At 46.0% G+C, this 25,121-nt stretch overlaps 1 protein-coding gene across 1 annotated transcript in view; it reads left to right on the forward strand.

Annotated features, from left to right (window-relative positions):
• Window positions 1-6,692: 6,692 nt before the first annotated feature.
• The window catches only part of LOC119386121 (sodium-coupled monocarboxylate transporter 1), a 76,138-nt gene continuing 57,709 nt past the window's right edge, over window positions 6,693-25,121 (forward strand). The window contains exons 1-11 of the mRNA XM_037653466.2: window positions 6,693-7,067; window positions 8,218-8,283; window positions 9,065-9,116; window positions 9,550-9,617; window positions 15,720-15,874; window positions 16,631-16,771; window positions 17,971-18,100; window positions 20,607-20,695; window positions 20,826-20,938; window positions 22,102-22,169; window positions 24,635-24,721. Of these exons, the coding sequence (XP_037509394.2) occupies window positions 6,693-7,067; window positions 8,218-8,283; window positions 9,065-9,116; window positions 9,550-9,617; window positions 15,720-15,874; window positions 16,631-16,771; window positions 17,971-18,100; window positions 20,607-20,695; window positions 20,826-20,938; window positions 22,102-22,169; window positions 24,635-24,721 (1,344 nt within the window). The remainder of the gene's footprint in view (window positions 7,068-8,217; window positions 8,284-9,064; window positions 9,117-9,549; window positions 9,618-15,719; window positions 15,875-16,630; window positions 16,772-17,970; window positions 18,101-20,606; window positions 20,696-20,825; window positions 20,939-22,101; window positions 22,170-24,634; window positions 24,722-25,121) is intronic.

Here is a 25,121-nt window from a genome sequence, read left to right on the forward strand (position 1 = left end):
GTTTGCGGTGAATGGGCATCGAGCGTCGTGTGCAGACGGCGCGTGTATCATTTGCACAGCCGCTCAGAAAGAAACCCACGTGTTCGTTTGCCGGAAACTCGGAGATCACGAGAGCGCACGAGTTCGGCACGTGACATGCCGCTAGAAAGATAGGAAAACGCTTTTTACTTTAAAAGGTTGGCTGAGGTGTAATTCTTGTAAACCTAGTTATCACGAACGAAAGGTATGTTTGGTTTGGTTTTGAAAAGACCACGCGGAGGTCGAAATATAATTGTGGCGTTGCAGTTGTGCAGGAGTTTATATAGAACGAACGCTAGTGAAGTGCGGCACTTGCTCCTTTCACTCTTTCCTTCACTCGGATCTTGTCTCCGCCTCTACGAGTGCTCCTCCTCACCGTGCGAGGAGAAAGCGCAGGGAGCGCGCGTACTTGCTAGCAGACAAACACGTTCTCTTTCGCCCACTCGACAGCGTCTGTTGCTCGTGACATCACCTGACCGGACAGGTGACGTCACGATGGCCGATGGGAATAGCGGAAAGGCACGAAGGCACGGGAATAGCGGAAAAACACGCGAGCTTCTGCTGGTGGTTTACCTTCTCCTAGTCACGTGGTACCACAGTGGCGAGGCTCCGAGTGAGCGCAGCTGCGACGCCTCTCCACGGTGGATCACGTGTCGTGACGTCACGGCTGCCACACTCGCGCTCCGGTGGATCGCGCTTCGGCGGCTCAAGGTCACTGCGACGCGATGAATGACCTTGGGGGACAAGGCGTAGTAGAGCTTTCGCTCTAAAATGGTCTGTAGGTTTTCTGGCGGCGTGCCAACCATGTCGCTCCTGATACACGACACTGACAATAAGAAGTCGTACAATAAGGAATGTCGCTGGGTCTTTCGCTGGAGCCATGGTTTCCCCGCGAGGGCCTGACATGAACAAGCTCCCTTGTCAAAACGCTGGCCCCTTGTTTTACTTAAGGTTCGTTCTTTACTTTAGAAGCCTATGGCCGAAAGCACAGCAGTCCGGACGCGCAAGCAAGCAGAGGCGTCACGAAAAAAAGGTATTTCGTGGGATTTCTGCAGAGCTTGAAGAAAACTCACGCAGAAAATAACGACGTGAAAATAAATTCATTGGGTTTCGGAGCAGCGTGCAGAATCTGAATAGTAATTCATGCCCTGAAACGAATACTTTTAATTTTGTGTAATGAGCTGAAAGTATAGATAAGAAAACTCCAAGAAACACTGGCAATGCTGTTGCTTCCTGTTGCGTAGAGTGCACCACTCTATTTCTTACGTTTGGTTCTATAATTAGGTGAAGCACACCTTATAAGCTGTTTCTTCCATTTAATAAACTCAGCTGACAGTCAGCACGTGTTCTGCACTAGAGCGCAGCTTTAAGTAAAGTTTTTTTCCATTCCATTCCATTCTTAGGCAACCGTTCCTGGGTTTAGGTCGTTGTACATCGCCGTAACCGATCGAACGAGCAACAGCGAAATATTGGTCTTGTTCATGTTCACCTATAAGCTGTAGCTCACACCAAATGTAAGGGACTGGTCAAGAATTGAGTGTTTTATACATTTTTATAAAGTCACGCGACGCTCTTCTTCTTTTGCCGAGGCTGGTTGGATTACTCTGAAACCTTCACCGCCGACAGACAATAAAGAACAAAAAAATAAAAATAGGCCAAATTAATGAATAATTGGCAAAGAAAAATAAGGAATGAAAATAAATGCATATAAAGGGTTGTTTGTAGCTGCTGTTCGCACCGCCGTAACAGAAGGTAAAGAAAATAAAGAAATAATAATGACAAAAAATTGACAACAGTTGGAATAAAAAGGAGAAAAGTTAAAATAAGTATTTAAAAAATAAAAGGTGTCCTATCACTGTACGAACCTACATGACTTTCTAAAGTTCTTTGACTCAATATATCTCCAATATATCGTTCGAATATATCGTTCAAGAGGTGGCTTTGCTGATCGCATTAATTTGTATTAATTGCAGCTTTCCCCTGCGTGTGTACCCAATAAGTGGTCACAAGAATCGCCGGAAAACAAATGAAAGCGGGGCAGCTCGCGTTTGCACGAATTGGGCATCTGTGTTCTTTGTTTTCGCGACGCCTTGTGCCTGCGACACCTCGCTTCCCGGCTGTGGACGCTAAACCAGGCACAACCGGGTTGAAGCCCGTGCGTTCAAGATACCAACACGGTCACTGTGTTTGTTTCGCACGTGCCTCTCTTGGCTACAACACAGCCGAGCGTGAAATCGCGAAGCTAGCACTGCACTTGCAAAACATCGTCGATGTGCATTGGCGCTTGCGAGCAACATCCCTCATAGAGCGTCACGCTCGTTCGCTCCATTCACAAGAAACACGCGCGCGCGTGCTGTGTACTTACAGACGTAAAGAACCTCGCTCCGATTAGACGCAACAGTTGGTGCGCGACAAAAGCCTGCGGGTGATCCTCGCGCGTCTCGAGCGTACACCTGGCGACAGCAACTTTACGCACGCATCATCCGGACGTCCAAGGCTGCGCAACCGGCAGGCTTGTGACGTAGGGTACGCCGCTGCGCAGGTGCAGCCCTGGAAGTGCATTCGTCTACATTCGATTACGCGAGTTTTGCTTATGAGGAGCCACCGGTGGCGAAGAAAAGCTCCTTGCTTTTGTTCCTTGAAGTATTACGATTGCAATATATTATCGATAAGTTTTCGAGGCCTACGAATTGCTTACGTTCTATATCACTCACTACGAATTGCCTCCTCTCTACTCAGCGCATATACGTCACGGCGTCGAGATGGATGACGGCAGAGCGAGTTCCCACGCACTAGTGAAGAAATGGTTGTGCCCGCCATGAAAAAAAAATCGTGCAAAAAGCAAGATGCAGATTTCGACGATGCGGAAACGAACATAATTTTCTCGAATGTGAATAGAGGCGGGTTCTGCTTTCCGCTATAGCAGATGTTGTGAATGTCGATTTATTGACAGAAATTTTGCTCGACAAGTTTACTCAATTTGCAACACAGTTGTTGTCGTAGCCTGTAGTCGAAAGGAAGGCTTGTGTCATCGGTGTTGAACGGATGATACTGGCGGCTTAGAGATCTGTGAATGGAGGTACATGCCAGAGCATGCCATGTGTCATACTTTGAGGATGACTAAAGAAGGAGTATGTGTCTTGGTTGAAAGGATGCGGTCGAATGAAAGAGCAGCGGTAAAAAACATCGCTACCAATGATGAGTAGAATGAGAGAATACATACGACCACAGTGAACTCGTATGAATTATGATAATTAGGAAAGTGACAACACTGGAGGTTCTTGACAACATTCGTGTCCGGCTATAGGAAACTGGGTCCTTTTAGTTCGGAATACGATATCAAAGACTTGCTCGTTCAGAGGAGTCTGCGGTTTATTACCATAACATATACGACTGCGGTTTATTACCATAACATATGAATCGACGTACTGGTTCACACTGCTATAGACATCGTGCACACTTCACATATATCAACCCTACACGCGATTTTCCCACAGGTATACACGATGGAAATTTCGCCCCTGGTGTAGTGACCACACAGCCACACTTACACGCATGACTTACCAATGTACAGAGCGGCCAGCTCATGCAATATCTAGGTTGGTGCGTTCACGACAAACACTCACAACGTGGTCTTGGGAGGCACGGCTTTCCGGGCTGGCACCGCGGCCTGTGGGGCTATACAAGAGGGCTCCAGCCGGGATTAACCACGGACTCTCATTATGAAATAAAGTTTATTCTCTCTCTCTCGTGCACACTTCCTGTGTTTCGAGCGCTTTAAAAGCATTAAAAGCCACTGTGGCGTAGTGAGCAATGAACATGCCGATGCAGCTGCTCGATCTGCAAACGAAGATGGCGCACAAGAGAACATCCATTCCGTTCTCAAGAACAGCTGCAGCAATAAAAATTCGTGAACTCGCAAATAAAGTCATAAGGTCCTTATGAAACACGCTGAGTTTGCAGTACACACGTCTACACCGACTGGACCCGTCTTTTCGACTCTGCACCCCCATGTGAACTCTCTCAGCTCAATGGTACTTTGCCGACTGTGGCTGTCACTTTCACGAAATCTTTTGCCTTCCAGAATCGGCATGGGTGACAGTGCTGCTTACAATCACTGCGGCATCGAGGAAGCTATTGAACATGTTCTCTACCGCCGTCCTTGCTACAATAATAATAATAATATCTGGGGTTTAACGTCCCAAAACCACGATATGATTATGAGAGACGCCGTAGTGGAGGGCTCCAGAAATTTCGACCACCTGGGGTTCTTTAACGTGCACCTAAATCTATGCACACGAGCCTCAAACATTTTCGCCTCCATCGAAAATGCAGCCGCCGCGGCCGGGATCAGCAATCGAGCGCCATAACCACTAGACCACCGTGGCGGGGCCGTCCTTGCTACAGCGCGCACAATTCTGTCGCTAGAGGCGGTGTTGGCCCGCCTTGACGACAGGCCCTGTCGGAACAGGCGGTTTCGGAATGTCGTCCTGAACTGTCGTCGAACCGGAAGTCTATCAGGGCTTTATTGATTTTTTTTTACGTGACAGTGGTCTACTAGACAGACTATGATACTCCTGTTCCTCACAATCTTATTTGTCTTTTGCATGCATTTTTTTCTCTCTGCTCTTTTTTCCGTCGTTCTTTCATCTTCCCTCCTCCCTAATGTAAACAGCAAACCAGATGTTCCAATACTAGTTAACCTGCCTGCATTTCCCTCATTGGGAGAAAAAAAAAAAAGAAACTCCGAGGGGAGTACGCTGGTCCCGGTCCTGTCGGTCCATTTTGTCTGTTGTTCTTCTGTAATTTTTCGTTTCTGCTTAAGCGACGAAAGTTGAACAAAAGTCAGATTTTCAACAATGGCCCAACACTAGGTCACAAGTACTGACATGACGTGCATTACGCTGAAAGGATGCGTACGTCTTGTCGTTAGGATAAAAAATATTTACCGCACAAGGACGGCATCCACAAAGCATTGTTGGCACCTTAGCCCTTGTTGTCTTCCATATGCATAAGAGTGAAAGGGGTTTAGGGCATCGCCTAGGCGTGGAATTAACAGTAGGAGAGCCGTATATATATATACAATTCACGCAGTAGCGCAAAGAGCCACATGGACGGCGAAAGAACAAGACGGGACACAGCGCAGACGAACAGCTGTGTCCCGTCTTGCTCTTTCGCCGTCCATGTGGTTCTTTGGGCTACTGCGTGAATTATGAACTAGCAAGTAGCCCGTCAGTCTGTCCTTTTGAACACGTATGCAAGGCCGTCCCGGCGTGCGCACTTGTGCGGGGTTATGCGCATCGAGTGTGTGCAATCCAGCGCAACGATTGCATCAATACACATATAGTCCAAAGCCCGTGGGCAACTCGCGTCTCTTCAGGCGTCAAGGCTGCTTAGACCACAAGTATACAGGGTTGTTACGGCTCTTTGTTGTCGGTTTGCGTCGACAAGAGCGGAAGTAATGGTATATACAACTCTTCAGCCGTAAAGCTCACGTATATACATGCCGGGGGGGGGGGGGGTACGTGGTTAATGTGCGTGGCACATTCGTTTGTCATTCATGGGATCACAATCGACCGATGGGAGTGAGCCAAGGTTAGCATGTCACCGTCATTGCCAGTCAGGTTCATGGAAATCGGCGACGCGGTGTTACGGCGCCGGAAGCTCAGCGGACGTGTAACGTACGCTAGTGTGCGCGTGGATGTGCAGTGTGGGTTAATCTGCATAAGGTACGCTTTTGCTCCTACGCACTGCCATCAACACTATGAGTGACAAACGAAACGAGATTGTTGCCGCGGGCGCATCGATCGGCACGGCGGAGCTCGGCTGGAGCGCTGAAGGTATGTGGGACCCTTCTGATCATCGCGCCATGCACACTGATGCACGACCAGTGTCTTTTAGAATCAACGTAAAGACAGTAAACGTATGCCTGTGGTAACGCGAACGATATCGCTTAAGGACACAATGAACCTGTATGATTAACGGCAGCTAAGAAGGAATCATGCAATTTCAGAAGCTAATCACACTTCAGGTGACCTTTTAAGATTGACTAAAGATGTTCAGCAATTAGTTAGCAGAAATTTCACATGTTGTGCAGACAGGCACGTAGCTAGGATTTTTTTTTCGGGGGGGAGGGGGGTGGCAAGGCCTAATTATTCGAAAGTTTGTTCATGGCAAAAAGAAAAAAAAAGTTGCCCGGGAATATAAAAGGCTGGTCGAATTTGGGGGGGGGGGGGGGGGGGGGGGGGCGGGGGCCCCCCTTGCCTACGTGCCTGTGTGGAGATACCTCTAGCGATTCTTACCCTTAACTGAACGGCTAGCTGCTCTGCATTACTTTCAGGACAAGTTGAGGTTGATTTTACTTACCACAAGCAATAGGCGATACACACTGACAGCAGTAACTTTCTGGCACTTCTCGGTATTTTGACTAGATCGGTGTCTCGTGCTTTACTGTTTGACAGGCCCTTCAGGAACGCTGTCTTGCTTATTCCTCTGAAGAAGATTTAGCTCAATGTTGTCGACTGATCACGTGCGTTTTACGCTTCGCCATTTGTTGCGTTCCCTTCTTGCAGTCACCAGAACAATATTATAAGGCAGGAGCTGGGACACCACGGATTTGACCGAAGAAACGTGCAGTCGAGCGTCGTTCTGCGGCAGCCAAAAAGAAAGACATCATGGACAATGTGACTCTCCGTTCGTCGGCCGCACTTGTGGCCCGATTCACACCGTACGATTATGCTGTGTTCGTTTGCGCTCTACTGGGCTCGGGCGCGATCGGCCTGTACCAGGCTTTTGCCGGCGGTTCCGGAGGCAGTCAGTCGCTGCAGGAAATGCTGACCGGTGGCGGACAACTGCCCACCGTGCCAGTCGGTACGTCGCTTATGGCGAGCTTCATATCGGCGGCCTATCTACTCGGCAACGCATCCGAGATCTACACTGACGGCACCATGTACTTCATGGTGTTCCTTTCGTACTTTCTGGTGATTCCGGTCACGGCGCATCTGTACATGCCTGTCTACTATAACCTCAATGTGTGTACTGCCTACGAGGTGAGTGATCGCACAGCTTTGGCTAGTGCAAATTGTGGAACAATTGTTTTTCTCGTTGGGGTGCTAAATTTTTTTTAGACACCACACAGGTCTGGTGCGAATATCTCTGGTTCCAAAAACAATTAAAGAACATTTATTAAGTGGAACTCATGCCAGGTCAATCACTTCGGAACGTACAATTAAGAACGATTAACATAGAAAAGTGGATGTCTAGAAAGTTAAACGCACAAGCGCACAAGCACACAATACTCGCAGACATCATACCACGGGAAATTTAAAAGGCAGGAGGAAGTTTAACGGTACAGCAACTCATGACGTGACATGCTAATCTGTTGAATATTCTTGTTCCAAGTTTCTACTCTTTTCCGTAATAATGAAAGCCGAAAAATCGTTTTCATATTTTTTTTGTCTCGCCGCACGACGTTCCGTCATTCGGAAAAGTGTCGAGCCGAAAATTTTACAAAATTGTCCTGTAAGAATTTAGTGGCGATACAATAGTAGCATGAAAAAAGTAAAATTGTGATTCATCCACTTGTAGCACGAGGCCACAAAGGAAATTCGTACAGATTTCTCAAAAAAAAAAAGGAAGCTTCCGAGATGACGAAAACTTCGTCCTGGACCGGGGTTCAATGTTGCCCAGAGGGCTGCTACGACCTCTCTTATTGGCTTAAGATGCCGCCATTATGAAATTTGACAAGGTGGCGGAATTTGGTAGGGTCCAGAATAGCACCCGGGAGCGGGGCCTCTACCGGATGAGCTAACGTGGAGTCTATAGGAAACTGCAGCAAGATGACGGAAAAAAATAGACGACGCGAAGCACACGGATGGAAGGCAATTATTCCACTTCATGAACGTCTCTCCACCTAGCTGGCTTCGAGAGAACGTATTTAATATAGTGGTAGTAACGTAAAGTGCAGTATAACTAACACCAACAAGACTTTACTCTCTGCGTTGTGGAATAGCGCAAATAACACCCAGGGACACAGGCAAGTGAGACGACACATGCGCTATGTCCTGTGTCGTCTCACGTGCCTGTGTCCGTGTGTGCCGTTTGCACTATTCCACAATACATTCGCACCAACTAGCTCGGCTCTCTTTAAGACTTCACTAGAGTAGCGCTGACAATATTTAGTCACTCCGTTCCTTGCAGTACCTGGAGCTGAGGTTCAACCGACCTATAAGGTTCATCGCGGTGGCCATGTTCACTGTACAAATGGTAAGCCTGTAATTTATCAAATGCGCTAACCTTATCAAATGCAATGAATTCCAATATGACGCCTAGATGCTACAAGATTTAGCAAACGATTTAAATGCACGTTAAAGGTACGCTAACGTGAAACAATGAATCAATTGAAACTATTATATTATTCTTTTAGAACTCTATCGTAGTTAATTCCGCCATCATAGGTTTAGGCCTACTAACAGAACATAAAATGAAGGTCAAAGTTTCATTTTCAAATTTTGCGCCGAAATTTCTGCACAAGGATGCCAGCGTGACGTCACGAATTTCACAGTGTTCTTTCGTGTTTTTGCCACAATGGGTCAACAAAATATACTGAAACTTGGTACGTTAAGTCTCTGGCTCTTTAAGAGGAGAATGTATTTCATTTTTTAGCGATTAAGAGGCATGTAAGGCCCTAGTAGATGTCGTAAAAATCTATGACGTCACAGCGAGTTAGTACTGGAACATCAAGGTGGCGTCGTCACTCGCACTTTCTTTTTCCACATTTTCTCGCTTACAAAGCGCCTTCTCGAGGCAAGGGTCGTGCTTTTTGGTATTTTTAAACGGCAACATACGGGAAAAATCGTTTTTCTCTTTAATGCCCCTTTAAACGGCATGCCTCACAATATGTGGCGGTTTTGACATGTAAAACCCCGGCAATTATTGTTATCATGCGAGTATTGGCACGGCGCCGAGCTTGTGTGTGGTGGCCGACAAGTTTGATTCGTAGAGCTCAGCTCGTGAAATTTCTCAGCTGCTTTATTCCCCGATCCAGGCTCTCTACTTGAGCGTCTCCCTCTACGCTCCAGCCCTGGCGCTATCGAAAGGTACGTCAAGAACTGCTACAGTTCTAGCACAGTTCGAACGCAACCAATGGAGACACTTTTGTTAGCTTCGTGCCTTCTCTGCGAAATACTGTATTGTGCGAACACGGGAATCATTTATATCAAGAGAAGGAGGAAACACCACATAAGAGGAGTGACAATCTAAAGATAGCTTGTCATTGACACAGTGCTGTTGTAGATAGATTACAAGAAGCAGATTTTTTTTCTGCTGAATTTTTATTCGAAACCTACAAATATCTGAGGCATTACCGTCACCTGAAATCACTATGATCTTACTTCTTATTATGCCAAATTGTTGTGTGAGTTACAGGAATCGACAGAATATTATATTTCGAGAAATTACCGAAAGCTCTATCTCGGCTAAGCATCGTGTAGTGGATCAATTACTGAAACTAGATTTTCTATTCTCTCGCAGTTATGGGAATGCCACTGTGGGCAGCAGTGGCTCTCCTCGGAATTGTTTGCACAGTCTATACCAGCACTGTAAGTACAATCCATTAAGAGGCTTAATTTTTCACTATGATACTGTTGTTGTGTTTTAAATGCGAAGCATTTTTAGCGAACCTTTGGCATTTTGAGCGTTTCTACCTACGTATCTATCTATCTATCTATCTATCTATCTATCTATCTATCTATCTATCTATCTATCTATCTATCTAAGCTATCTATTCTATCTATCTATCTATCTATCTATCCGCCTACGTCTGGGTGATCTCATGGCCGCCTCGTTAACTTGACGTAGACCGAAATTGGCATGGGAGGGTAAGAAGATTTCACGAATATGACTGTCGGGTCATGACATGAATAACGTGAAAATTCTGACGCGCACGTCGTCAAACCCTTTCCTCCGCACACGTGTGGCACATACCCGTTTACCACGGGCCGCTGTGTACGCGCATGCGCCACAGGTGATTGACAGTTTATATCTACTCAGGAACGGCGAGAACAGACATTGGTAATTTAAGTGCGAGAGCGTTAAGAAAACCCGACATCGGCAGCGTTGACCCGACGAAGGGAAAGAATGAAAATTAGGATCCCAGCAGGCATCGAACCCAAGCATTCTGCGTGGCAATCAGGTATTCTATCACAGAGCCACGTCAAGTCTATAAACTGGTTTGGAAAAACAGCCTATGCATGCGTAATGTCGGTGCAACGTCAATTGTGGTTGTGGTGCTGCTGGCTATCTAATTTTACAAGAAAGAAATAAACACTACATATTTACTCCTACGATACAGGCGTCATGTCCGGTTAACGCCAATCGTGGTTCCAGTGTTGGCTCCGCTTTTGTAGCAGTCTAATAAACAATACATTTGTATTGTATTCCTATGATTCAGCAAGCTATAATGAATCATTGCTCGACCCAAGTGGAATAGATTAACGAAAGTTACGTATGATATTCACATGATGGCACCATAAAATGCCCTTAGTTTCGATAATGCTGACGTATGTAACGTGAGGGCTGACGTTACGTCGCACTATAAGTTACTCTTTAAACGCCAGTGTTGTCGACGTGCCGGGTAAGCCCACGATGTGCAAACAGCTGCTTTACTTACAAAAACACGTCGATCCAGCTCGTAACACTTGGCTGAAAGCCATAAAATACAGCAGCTCGCTTACTCACTGACTGCTTCGCATGAAACCGATTTCTACAGCGCGTGGTATCTGCCGAATTTTTTTTAGAACGAATATCGCAACAGGTTTTTTCATCCGTTTTTGCAATAGTGCAGTCAAGTTGAACTTTCTCTTGTAGCTCAAGCTTTTTTAGTCTTATGTCTCATTCTCTTCACATTCCCTACTGTTTCCATATTTAGTTTTGAAGCGCTGTCTCATACTTCTCCGTACACACACCTCTGCTCACAAAACGTAATAATGATATCTGGCGTTTAACGTCCCAAAACCACGATATGATTATGAGAGACGCCGTGGTGGAGGGCTCCGGAAATTTCGACCACCTGCACTCTAAGAAAAAATTGGCCGCGTATCTGCGTGCTTCGCTGCAAATGTCATCTGAAGATGATAGAAGAGGCGCTGCGTGAGATATGAACGCCATCTGGCAATACGTCGGGAAACGTGAATGCTGTGTTGCGGGCTGGTAGTCCCGGCGCAGCAGCAGGCGAAGACCGGCGGTGACCAACGCGACCGGCGGGGACGCCAGCCAGCCCGAACACGCGGTTTGGCGCGAAGCGCCGAAGCAGAAGAAACGTCCGCACTCAACGAGTACTCTCCACACACTCTTTTATATTCACGTCGCCTGGTTAAAGCGGGAATGCCAGAGCGGCGCCCCATGGCATTCGTACAGTGCAATACTGAACCGAAACCGAAACACAACAATGAGCTCGTGCAGAGGGCACGGAGGAAGCCAAGTTTCGGCGCAGTTGCATTTTCAGCGCAGCTTAAGAAATTAGGGTCTCTAGAATTACGTATCTATGTATTTTCTATTAAAGGAACACACCACCTAATACTTACCTAGTGATGTTGCGCCTCAGTTATACGTAATATTTGCTTTTTGATCAACAATGTACACAAGTATGAACCTAGTCAGCCGTTCACGATGGCTGGCCCTTGGGCAAGTGGTTCAACTTTGGCCGAGTGGCTGAATCGAGGGACGTGCCGACAAACAGAAAGACAGACCAAAATTTCTGCGTTTAAGTTCCCCAAGAAAGACTATCGTCTTTAAAAAAGCGTATACGTGACTCTTTTCGGAGAGTTCTGACTTGCCACGTATACGACGCTCTTTAAAGAGTCACGGTGACTCTCTTGGTGGGTCAGTGTCGGCGCGCTCTAGGAGAGTTCCCTGACCCTCTAGCCAGAGTGGCAGGACTCTTATCCGAAGGATCACGCTACCACTTATAGGGAGTCGGACGACTCTTGCTGGAAACGCGCCTAATGGGGTCAAGTGACCCACACCGAAGCATCAAGCGACTCCACAACTATTTTAAGCTACTCATTTGACCCCTGCTATACTTTTGCGCGACTACTGTTGAAGTAGTGAAGTATTCATTTTAAGCAAGTCCAATAATACTTGCCGTTCTACCCAGCGACTGAAAAAAAAGAATAGTTCAATTTTAGCATTATTTTAATAAAACTCGTCAAAACAACACACATTTCGCAGCAAAGTAATATAGAAAGCGCGAAAAGATGGTCTGTGATTTCCAATTAAGAAGTTTAGGTATTCCTCATTTACATGCTTGTATGAGTATAGCCTACTAAAATGTGTGACTGATGTGCATAGTGCCATATGGTGCAAAATAAACTGCAGAAATCGGCATCATGTTTCAATCTTTATTGCTTATGATCAAGAATAAATCAAAAAGTGGTGACGGCTGGAGGCATCAGACTTGTGACTTGCTATGCTGTCGCTCCTGTTCAGCGTGAGCACCATGAAAACGGTATCTGAAAAGCAGAAGGTGATATTATGATGAGAAAATGAAATTGCAGTAAAAGTTTGCAAAATCTACACAATAAGTAGTTCACACGGACATACTGAAGGCTCAAAGCAAAACAACAAATGCAAACAGGCATGGTAAGGAACCAAGTTTTTTGCCGTTATCGTGTAAAACACAACTTGCAAATAGTAGCTTTTGTAACACGTCGCTTGGCGACAAACTTGCAGCACAAGATGATGTGAGCCTCTTTTAAACAACAAACGAAATTAGTTTAGGCTCCTTTGTGTGGGTGCCACTCACCTCTTTTCCTACGTCGTCTTGTCCAACCAAAGCAAATGTAGGACCGACTGCCTCGTTCGGTTGACAGGGCGAACGCCTCTGTTGATTTTCCCATCACGAGCGGTGAGGCGCCAGACCAAGCGACACCTTCGTTTCCCCGAGTGTGGCTGTCAACTGGAGTGAAGAGGCGGGAAAATGATCCGGGATTCTGGGAATAACCAAAACATACACACTGCTTATTTGTATTTAAAACCACCATTTCTTGAACACACCGTTACTGCACACACATCTGACAAGAGTGTTTCGTTCGAAATAATTTCCCAACGAAAACAAATCTTCACGTAAACGGCAGCGGGAACATCGTTTCGCAATAGGCACTGGCTATGCACGAATGAAAGCACTTCTTTTCTGAATATCGCTTCAAAATTTGGTTTCAGAATAAGCACGGCTTTGCGCCAGCATATTCCAGCACCCAAGCACATCCTCCGGCAGTCAGGGGCACGCCGTGAGCGGTTACTGACCGCATGTTTTACAAACGTAACCCATCCTTAAATACTCAGCAAACACAGTCGGGTACGAGCGCCCGAACGACACCCAGCGCGCGCGGACGCCGTCTATGTCGAGATCAGACATGTAATATGCTAGAATTAGCGCACATAACTCCCACAATCACGTACACTCACTTGATTCTGTTATAGCGTCATCGCAGATGTGGACAAACCACGAAAACAGCAAACAGAAACGCAGGAAAATAGTGCACGGCGGCGGCCGCAACTACGCGCGCCGTCGAAAGTATCTAGCTTTTTCACCTTACCGGCGAGGCGTGTCCAACTTAAGTGACTAACGCGTACGTGCTGGAAACATCCTACTATATCTGCACCTCGAACTACCGTCTTTAAGCCAAGAAAAACCATAATATATAGTGCGTCTAAGCCAGGGGCGTAGCCAAGGGGGGGGGGGGTTGGGGGGGTTCAAACTCCCTCCAAATTTTTCAGTTTTGCTTGCGTATATAGGCACACACACATACAAACGCACGCGCGAACATACATAAAGTATGGTTGACCCCCCCCCCCCCCCCCCCGAAAAAAATTTCTGGCTATGCCCCTGGTCTAAGCGTTCTGTAGTCGGGCTTTTTTTTCACGTTCCTACGCGCGGAAGCACGCTGCACACTCAAGGTTGATGGAAATGTTAGGAAGTAGACTAAAGCGCATCTCTAAACGACATCTTGCACCTTCAGCAGTGCAGACACAATGTGCGATCAGCAAAAAATGACCCTTGATAATTGTTTGCATCGCTCATTTTATGGCAGCTTGTACAGCAACGCGCATAACGGTGTCAACCCGTTAACTGACAGCTTTAGTTGGGCATCCGCAACAGCCCCGCGTACACAGGCTGCTGTTGGAAATGGCTGGCAGATAACTTCCGCAGAGCTGCTGCAGACGGCCAGCTAAAGCTGTATAATTAGTACCTACGAAAGCAGTACACTCACCGTTAACGGGCGCACGTTGTCCGTATCCGCTTTTATAAATTTTTGTGCGTTTTATCTAACATTTGCTGGAAACTGTTGCGGTGCATTTGCGTCACCAGAGCAGCTCCATGAATATTCCGCTCTCCAAGCGTGACTTCGAGCACGGAGCCTGGCGTCAACGCCACCGAAGATGCGCATTTTTGTTCGAATACAAAACTGCATGACAGGCAACTGACGCAACCCGCGCACCCACGCGACGCATTCCAAAAGACCGAGCAGACTGAGAGAGAAGGCCGACGCGCGGCGCCAGCCCGGCTGGCTCCGTCGGCGAGCGAGGCGAGATGCGCCAGAACGGCGCCGAACGGCAAACGCGCGATACGTATGGCGTATACGAAGTCGCCTTCATCACGGAAGCCAATCGAAACGCGCTTCAGGAGAGTCCCGTGACTCCAGCTCGAAATGCTAACTCTCTTTCTCTTCATCTACCTTCCAAAAGGGGTCAAAAGGACACCTTAAGAGAGTCACGCGACCGTGACCCTCTTTTGACCCTTTTTTTTCTTAGAGTGTCGGGTTCTTTAACGTGCACCTAAATCTAAGTACACGGGTCTCAAAGAGTTTCGCCTCCATCTAAAATGCAGCCGCCGCGGCCGGGATTCGATCCCGCGACATTCGGGTCAGCAGTCGAGCGCGCTCACAAAACGTGTGAGAAAAACGTGTTACCTTGCAAAACGTGTTACTAGTTTGGAGGTATGTTCTGATTCTTGGTGCGGCCTCGTGAATTGTCGAGAGCTCCGTGACCATTAGCCAGGGTTTTGTTTCGCTTTTGTCTGGTTTCTGTATGAGAAAGCATAATATAAAGAGTGAAAATCTTTCACTATATATAGCACCTTTTATGCGCTACCCCCTTTTGCACTCGCCACAACAGAAGAGAGAGGGGGGAATGAAGAGCAATGAGGTTAACAGGATAATGTTCTCCGGTTTGCTACACTGTACACAGCGCTTGCGACACACTGTTTCATGGTAGCGGTTTACATTACTCATATCGGTGTCACATGATCACTTTCGATCGCAGTCGGCCCGATCCGGGCCGAATTTCTCGCTCGCGATTGTCGACGGTCGCTGCTATGCGGTTCAAAAATCCAGATCGAGCTTGGCTGAGCTTTAGCGCACTATTTGCCGTTATTGTGTTCTACTTGTCTAACTTGTCTAATATGCTATAAAATAAGCCCTTTCGGAGAAAACGCTACCTTGCTTGCATTTTATGGGTCATTATGAGCAAACGATTGCATAATGAGCAACTCTCTGAACTGCATGATGCCCTGCATACAAATGCAGATTTGCAAAATGCGCGCAAGGTTGGGTGACATGTTTGAAGTTTACGTAAAGCTCCAGAAGTTATTAGTTTTATTTAATTCGCGAGAAAAGAAGTTTAGTGGGCTCGTTCGTACGCAGGGCGGCATCAAAGCAGTGGTTTACACGGACACCTTCCAGTGCGTCGTCATGTTCATCGCCTTCATTGTGGTGGTCAGTATGGGCTTCCAGGAAGTCGGAGGATTCGAGAATGCCTGGAACATCGCCAAGCAGGGAAGGCGCGTCGTGTTCAACAGGTGAAATTAACCACAACTTTTAACTTTCTAAAGAACACCTTGGTGGCAGTAAAAGTCACTTAATACAGCGCACTATCATTTGAGCAAGCAGAATTTATGCTGATCGTGCACCATGCGTACACATTCAGCCAAGTTTAGAAGAACATGGAGATAACTCGTGCTGCGCGCTTCTTCGATTCGAATGGCCCAACTGCCACACTTCGTTGTCACTATATTATAGGGAGTAGGGAAGTGATATGCCTAATGAAACTAAGAACGGCAGATGCATCAGGATAAGCAAACATATATGCCGGTAAGATAGTCACTGCCGGTAGAAAAATGGGTTAAATCGCCGGAATATGGATCGAGAGGTCATGGGGTTGGTTTAAGTAATAAGAATCAAGTTATGCACTTGCACTCGTGACCGCGAATTCAAAGGTCTGGTTGCCCTTAAAGTGCCGCAGTGCTCTGGTGACCTCGCGTGCATATGATGGCCGAGTCCATGGTCCCAGTAAACTTTTTTCGTTGTTATAGCCGGCTTCAAGCGGTACGCTAACTCTGTCTTAATAAGAATGACAGAAGATAGGCGTATGTACTATGGTATGGTTGCAATTACAAGATCACAAAGTTACGACACTATGACTTTCAGTAATATTTTATAAATCTAGACAAACGATCATAAAAAGAAAGTTATCATAGGGAAGATCTGAATCCACTAGATGTGGTCCGTCAAAGTGCAAGATAATCAAGAGAACACCGTTTACCGTTGCTTCCCAGTGTGAGCTCCAAGCTGAACGTCCGCCATACCATCTGGGGTCTCATAATCGGCGCTTGGTTCACCAACTCTGCCAGCTATACCACGAACCAGATGATGGTGCTACGCTACCTGACCGTAAAAACTCTCACCAGGGCGAAAATGTGCGTATTCATTGTGGAATTTTCGGTAGGCCTGAAGCTATCGTAGACAGATAAAAGCCAGTTATGATAATCCTTAGTCTCAGTAGGATTGACAGGCTTTCATACCTTCTGAAAGAGATACACGTTGTATTGCTTTTGGAATGGAAGGAAATGAAGGTTCCGATGTTATTAGCTATAAATTTGAATGTAACCATGTGGCCACCACTGCTGTGACCAATGTGGTTGAGTGTCCGCTTCCAACGCGGTAGGTACCGAGTTCGATTCCCAGTGCCGACCGGAAACCCACCGGTATTTCCTAATGGCTAGAGGAGTACGCCGACCTGGCGCTAGGTTGTTTCTGGGTACTCATCTCGAAAGGTGGCCCCATAAGATTCTGTAAAGGCCCCTGGGCGCACTTAACCCACCACAGCCTTGGTGAGATCGTCGAGCATCCGCCGCTGCTGTGGGAGACAGAGAATTGCTGCCGTCGCCTGCCTACCGGTAAAATAAGTACAAGCGCACTTCCGGCTTGGTGCTCCACAGAACGAAGTACATAGTCGCTTGGGAGGGCACCCACCCTGTGGGAAATTGGCGGAAATTGGCGAAACCATCCACGGTGATTTCGTGGTTATGTTGCTTGACTGCTGACCCGAACGTCGCCGGATCGAATCCCGGCCGTGGTGGCCGCATTTCGATGGAGGTAAAATGCTAGAGACCCGCGTGCTTATATGCAGATGCACGTCAAAGATTTCCAGGTGGTGGAAATTTCCGGAGCCCTCCACTATACGGCGCCTCTCAAAATCATGTGATTTTCGGACGTAAATCCCAATAATAATAATTATCCGACCAGCTTTAATACTAGCAGACCAGGCTCCCAATGTAGCAGTGGGTGACAAGTTGCCATTTACGACAGCCCTAACAGTAAGCAATACTTCATTGTAGAGGTCAAATTAACAAAGCTTTGAGGGTAATAGTGCCAAGGAAACAGCTCTTTTTGTGTATGGATAGATACAATATAGCGTCTGACAATAGTTAAGTAATTTCCGTTCGATTTTACTCCCAAACGTTGTTACCTGGTTTCATCAAATATTAATTATGATGAAATCATTGGAATTAAAAGCAGGGTCATAAGTTTTCCATTTACGTGCGTATCTTTGGCGGCAATTACGCACTGCTCATGATGTCCGGAGTTCTGTTGAACAAGCATTTACCTTACGCAGAGTGGTGTGGCTGAACCTGCCGTATTTATGTCTAATCCTGCTACTGAGCTGCCTCAGTGGTCTGATGATATACGCTCGCTACGCCACCTGCGACCCTCTGCTGACGAAAAGGATCGACACTACCGATCAGGTAGGAGAGACTCCTCTCTAAGGAAATACTCTGTAAGCATAGAGCATGTAAATTGACATTGAATACTGATGTATTAGAATAGGTGAACGTGAGTGACTTATTTCCAATAGACTGAAGAATCAGTATCCTAAAAATAAATAAGAAACAGCCAGCAGAAGAGACGACAATTGCTCCTGCCTTTCGCCCGAAACCCCGCACACTGTTAAGGATCGTTCACACCACGCCGGTCGCGCGACCATTTGCGATTAGCGTTCAAAAAGCAACTGCACGCGACCGATGTTCACACCTGCGTGCGACTTATACCTTTCCGCCAGAAAGAATTTACGTCTGCTCGCATTGTTGTTGCCCCGTAGAATAAGTTGACGTCATGTTCCTGCGCATCTGATTGATCCAGAGGTATGCGACTGCAGTCGCGCGACTGAAAAATCGAGCAGCGAGCGGCTGAGCCAAAGTAGTCGCTTTGCGACCAAAGCGGCCATTTGCGACCAGTCGCCTTGCCACTAACTTCGTCGCGCGACCGGTGCTAGTCGCAGATGTGAACGAGCCTTTATAACTAAGAATGTTTCAACTGTGTCCTCCTGACTAATTAGTTTCTTCTTAGGCTTCAATTCTCAATTACTGTGCGACCTCCCTTCATTTAAGATGGAGAAATTTGCCTCATCTACGCATTTACGTGTTTTGCTAAAAAAGTCTCTTCGCATCTTGATATCAGGTTGAACATGAATAAATTGCATTTAATTGTGCGTCAGACCATTCGGCCCTTTATTAATACGCCTCCATGTCGTTATTTCTCTTGCAGAGCATGCATGTATTGTAAGTATCAGAGTCGCAATGCCGCACGAAGGCGCTTTGCTGACGTAGGCTATGACGTAAACAATATAGCAATGTCGAATGTGGCGACCTGCGGCAGAATCCTGGCACTATAGTGCAATTCATATTTCGTGAGCGCATATCTACGCTCCATGCTTCGTGAGGCATATTGAGCTTTTAGACATGCTGTTTAGTCCAGCAAGCATTTGCTGTGCGGAACTTTCGAATACAGAGATCAGACGTAACGCTCATGTTCTTTGTTCATTGCGTTGCCTTCGTTTTGGTTTAGCAAAGAGATGTATGTAGTAAATTTCCACAACAATTCGTGTGTCAAAAGCTGCCTTTAAGCATCAGCGCTTTAGATATAGCATTTTTGTCATGATCTGCGAGGACGCCATGAGCTTTTATGCTGCAGGCGATTGTGCAACTCAAACGACACGATTGACTTTTCAATACCGATGGAAATAATAAGAAAAGGTGGGGTACATGTGCTCGATTTTATCTCGACAACCGCTACGCGTTGAGCACGGTGTTATGGTTTTGAACGCGTCCGTGTCAGTAGGATAACAACGACAACAGTTGAGGAGTGCAGTTCATATTAAAATCCCATGTAAACTTTCAGCAAGAGTTAATTTGAGGCTTTTTGCTGTGGCCGTTCACTTAACCAGGATGAAGGCTTGGAGCATAAAAGCCGGTCGGTCGGTTGGTCTATCAAATCGAAAGAGCAATTTCCTTTTTATTCTGAATTAGGCTAAAACAAGCAGTGCGTATAAAAACTCCCATAACCATTCATCCTAAAGTGCATCACGCAAAATGAAAAAAAAAAGAAGAGACAATTTGGTGGAACAGCTTGACACGGGAAGTTCCGCAAAATATTTCAGGGCATGCAGATTTGTAAACTTTTGCACAAGCTTTCTCGGCGCAGAAAACTTATAATCTTCCCTTGAAAGCTAAATTTCTAAATACCTGTTTCGACAACTTAGAGTACCGCGAAAACTGCGTTTTATATAAATGGTAGGGGGCATTCTTTAGAATTCCTAGCCTATAAAAATAGAAAACAAACACTTCTTATGAAGACCAAATGAACACAGTTTTCAGGTGTCGCCGACGCTGACAAGCTCACTTAGTCCTAGGCTCTGCCCTCTTCAGCAGGGGCAAATTGTACACTGCTTTTTTATCTTCGGCATAATGACTAGGCAGAGAAGCTGTAGGATACGCTACATATACACATTGGAACATAAATTTACCTGTACGTACCGAGTGGATCTTTCGCACACGTACCTCACTATTTTTCCTTCACCCTTTCTTTGTCAGTGTATTTCAATCAGTCGTACCCTTCCACACTCAGAGCAGCGTGTTGGTAACAGTATGCAGGCACGCACGAGTTTCAGTATTTCACTAAAATCTTCTTTGTTTCTTTCTCTCTCTCTCGCTCTCTGTGTCTATAGGCAAAATGCGGATATGGAGCAATTTCCAAAGAATGGTTTTGGAGATCGACTTTAGCGGCTGATAACCGTTTTGTGCGCCTTCAGTTTCATAAGACCATGAGTTATAAGACATAATAACTTAATTCTTTTGATTATGCAAAAAAAATATTCCGGAAATAAATCATTTGTTCCACGTATTCTCACCACCGATCACTGGTGCTCCCGAAGAACCGTTGTGCACTGACTTCACCTTTTGTTCTTGTTCACAGCTGCTGCCATACTTTGTGATGGATGTACTCGCTGATACTACCGGTGTGGCTGGCGTGTTCGTGACAGGAATTTTCATGGCATCACTTAGGTATATCTCCGTCCTTTCTTAATTAAAGAGCTTTCTTTATCTCTCTTGGGTATTGAAAGGGTTTGAACCTGACGCTTTACATGGCATGGCTCTACAGCGAGCCGTTCATCCGAATTCGTATGTGTTGCAGCTCCGTATCTTCTGGAATCAATGCATTGGCCACTGTTTTCTACGTGGATGTCATTGCCATTCTCCGGCCAGGCATCAAAGAATCCACAGGCTCCTATATTATGGTAGCCCTGGGTGAGTTCACAGGCTTTTCCGTCATCGTGCATCTTTGGTAGAGTTTCGATCATCTTTTTTTTCTTTGCCACCCTATGTCATATATTAAGAACACTGCAAACTGTGAACGGAGCTTTTGTTCGAAATTGCAGGACGGCTATGTTGACGTTAACGGAGGGCGCAGTTCGTCCAACTATATTGTGGTTGCCTAAGCAAATGAAAACCATTCATAGTTTGCTCCTGCTTGTTGCGTTTTCAAGAAAAAGGAAGGCGGTGATCGACTGAAAATGTCGTTCATTTTTTGTCAACATTTTCACTGATACATAGCGCACATTATTTAACAGTATTTTAAAAATCAAGGTCAACAAATGACTGAAACACATCTTGAGATGTCCGACTTCAAAGCTTAAAAATATTGTGGTTACTGATGCCAGTAGATGTTACTTTTTTTGTTTTTGCATATCACAAAACGCTATTATATTTCGTTTCATTTCATTTAATTAAACTAAGGGCTCAGAACCTGGTCATTACATGGCGTTGGACGACTACAGGGTGTTTTTAACACAAGCAGCAACTGCTTCAAACGGGTAGTAAGAAGCATGGGTGAAATAAAGAGCACACGAATAGAAATTTTAGGGAATACCGTGCGTAAAGTAGCAGCTTGGACTGAAAATTACATAACGCAATAATACAAGATAATGATACAATACAAAATACCGTAATGTATAAATATTAGATAATAGTATCAAGTATAATAAAAGAAATAATGTGATAACAAAGAAAAAATGAAAAACAAATGAACGAATGAAGTCTTAAACTCCATGAACTGTTTTAGAAAGCTTAGATGCCAATGAAAGCTTTTTTTTATTTTTTCATAAAGAGGGGCCTCCGTGGAAGAGTTGATGGAAAACTGTATAATTTTGCAATGTTGGCACTGGTTTGAGGCAGGGTATTCTATTTATTTACAGAAAAAGCTAAAGGTGTGCGTCGCAATTTTTATTGACATATTACACAATTTATACTAGACCGTTTACTCAGATAGGAACGCATTATGTTAATCTTTCTGTTTAAGCGGCGCCTTTTCGATTCAACCTTAAATTTAAAGTTTGTCCCGAAAACCACGTGATGCAGTGGTATGTTGGTGAAGAAACCTCAACATTGTGTACGATATCTTCTCTTCGCAGGTGTGTTCTTCGGGATACTGTCCATAGCATTGGTCGCAGTGGCCGAGCAGTTGGGAGACGTTCTTGCGGTACTGTGCTCTTCCATGTTCTTGCGCTTAACGTGATTTACTGTCATTTATCAAGCCGACAGTGACGGGGATGCATAGGTCAGCAAACTCATTCATGAGTCGCGACTCACTCAGACTCAGATCGAGCCGTGAGTCTGAGTCTGAGTGAGTCCGGGTGAGTAATATTTTGGTGAATGTGAGTCCAAGTGAGTCCGGATGAGAAACAATTTAGTGAGTCTGAGTCCGAGTGAGTCCGGTGGAGGAAAATTTCGGTGAGTGTTAGTCCGAGTGAGTCCTAAGCGCAAAAGATATTTCTTGAGTGAGTTAGTGAGCTCCGCACTTTTTTGCCGACCTACGGTTCTATCTACACAACTTCAGCATTGCTGTAAGCCTTATGTGGGCCCACGTTTATACTCCCATCGACTCATTCATACTTCAAAGCACTGGTGTTCATACGCCAGGTCAATATTTATTGATCAGAGGCGTGAGTTACGGAGGGGGGCAAGCGCCGTGACCCCCGCAAACTCTTTCACAGGAAATTCTTTGTAAAAATATCTCGTGTGAGCCATCTCTTTCAATTAAAATGTCCTTACTGGATTGCAACCACTGATAACTCATATTTGAAGGTACGAGATCAAACGGCGCCAAATAGAGCACCAATTATTCGAGATATTGGTCTTAAAGAGCATAGACACCATGGTCGAAAAAGCTAATTATATGCTAACGGACTCATGAGTCGAATCACTCAGACTCAGTAGAGCCGTGAGTCGAAGTCTGAGTGAGTCCGGGTGATTAATATTTTGGTGAGTTTGAGTCCGAGTGATTCCGGCTGAGAAAAATTTCAGTGAGCCTGAGTCCGAGTGAGTCCGGCTGACGAAAATTTTCGTGAGTCTGAGTCAGAGTGAACTCTAAGGTCAAAATATATTTCATGAGTGAGTCTGAGTGAGCTCCACATTTTTTGCCGACCTAGGCGGGGATGTAAGCCTTATGCGGGAAAGTGATACTGCATCCTGCGTACTAACAAGAGCGCGAACATACGTAAAAGAGCCATAGAACGCAGCGCTGGATTTGTCGGGGGCAAACAGTAATGGCAAGTATTTCATTACATATCGTGACGGGGTTTTCGTTTAATTAAGGGCGAGACGCTTATGGGCTGCGTTAAGCTTGTCACGAACAAGCTACAGTAGCGCCTCGTAGAGTCACGTGAGTTCATCATGTACCACTGAGTGAGGTTTTCGTTAAAAGAACTAAACATGGGCCTCGTTAACGTCTCAGTGATGGAGAAGAAAAAAATTTAGCAGTGGCTTAGCTCGGCTATGCCAGGATATACGTAGCGTGAGCTAAGGTTCAGCTCATTATTCTTAGCTTTCCTGGTTGTCTAGGATTAGCTTGATTATCATGCTTACTGCTGCTTCAATGACACACACACTGTATACGCATTATGTGACACATGTATATTTATTTTTTGCTCAACGTCAGGTTGCTTCTTTATTGCCACAAAGACGGATAGATTGACATTGTAGTAACACGCTGTCGTCTCTACGACCCCAACGCCCGGCGCAGCGTCAGACTTGACTACTGCGCAATGGAGGCGCACAGCTGGGCACGCGCCGGCGCCAGTGCATCTGCCGCGGCTATGACGTCACCCCTTTAGAATGCGCAGACGCGCGAGGCGCGCGTGGTGGCGGCGGCTCCGGCGCGCCAGCTGTGCCCCGTGTGACGTCCCTGCTCCTCGCGCTTGCGCAGCACGGCTCTCCAGAAGCCATGCGATACTGCTCAACCTCGACCAGTGTAGCTAACGCTACAAAGTCATGCTGGAATGCCTAAAGTTCCTGGCTCATCCTCTGCTGCAAAATTCCTCGACAAGATACAGTATCAGTGGCAGGGATGTCAGAACGTCCGCGCTCACTGCGCCTCGGGCCCATGTTATCGTTGAGTCAAATGCCCGCAAAAGCGATGATTAGCAAGAAAAAATATTCGAAAATGCGGGGTTGGACTTGTTCACTGAACAGCAACCTTAGCACTGACATTTATTTCCGAACAGATTCTAATTACTAATATCAGATGTCATGACGATTGCATGTGTTTTTTAGTGGCGTAAGGAGAAGGTGTGGCCAAGGAGCTCCAGATATAGGCTATCGCTATCTCTTTAGGCATCGTCGTGGAGAGAGATGTGCACCAATGCACGCGTACAAGATTGGTGAGGCCTATAATTAGCTATCTGGCTTGGATACAGCTGAAGCGTCCATTGTTTTATTTGCCCTTCGGATATTGACCTGGGCAGGCGAAGTCTGTGCTGCTAAACTTGTACTTATGCATGGAGCTTGGAACGTTGCGTGGAACGATGCAAATTCAGAGGAAGCAGCTGATTTCAGAGTACATTCGAGTACTCTCGTCACATAAATATCTACTGCTAACGTGCGTTTGTCCGTACACAAAATAGTTTCTGTGAGCCCGTGCAACAACGTAGCACAATCTTTTTGTAGGCACAGTCGGCGATCAACAGCGGACTTGGAGGCCCACTGCTCGGCCTCTTCTCCATGGGTGTATTCATTCCACATGTCTCATCGAAGGTATGACTTCTATTGTCATTGTTTGTTCCCTGCGACTGGAAGTTATGTATACAATGCCAATTCTGCCAAGTGGGTCATATGCACATCCGAGGGTACCATGCAGTCGCGCGAAGTTTTACTTACGATAGCACGACGTTACGTATGTGTTTACGCTGGCTCATGTAATCTTTTCTGAAGCCGCTAACATTCAACATGTCTAATCGCGCAACAAAGCGAGAATGACGGGAAACGGCGGAAAGGTTTGTAAAAATCTTGAAGGTATACGAACTAAAATATATATAGTCACTTTCTAAGAAAAGAAAAGTGGTAGTTTCTTCCGAGAGGCGAAGCATTGATATTAGTAACAAATTGTCAGACTATCGCGAAAAGCCGCAGCATAAATTCAGGTGAGCATTCGCTT

The sequence above is a fragment of the Rhipicephalus sanguineus genome, chromosome 3 (genome assembly GCF_013339695.2).
Source record: "Rhipicephalus sanguineus isolate Rsan-2018 chromosome 3, BIME_Rsan_1.4, whole genome shotgun sequence".
NCBI classification, from domain to species: Eukaryota; Metazoa; Arthropoda; class Arachnida; order Ixodida; family Ixodidae; genus Rhipicephalus; species Rhipicephalus sanguineus.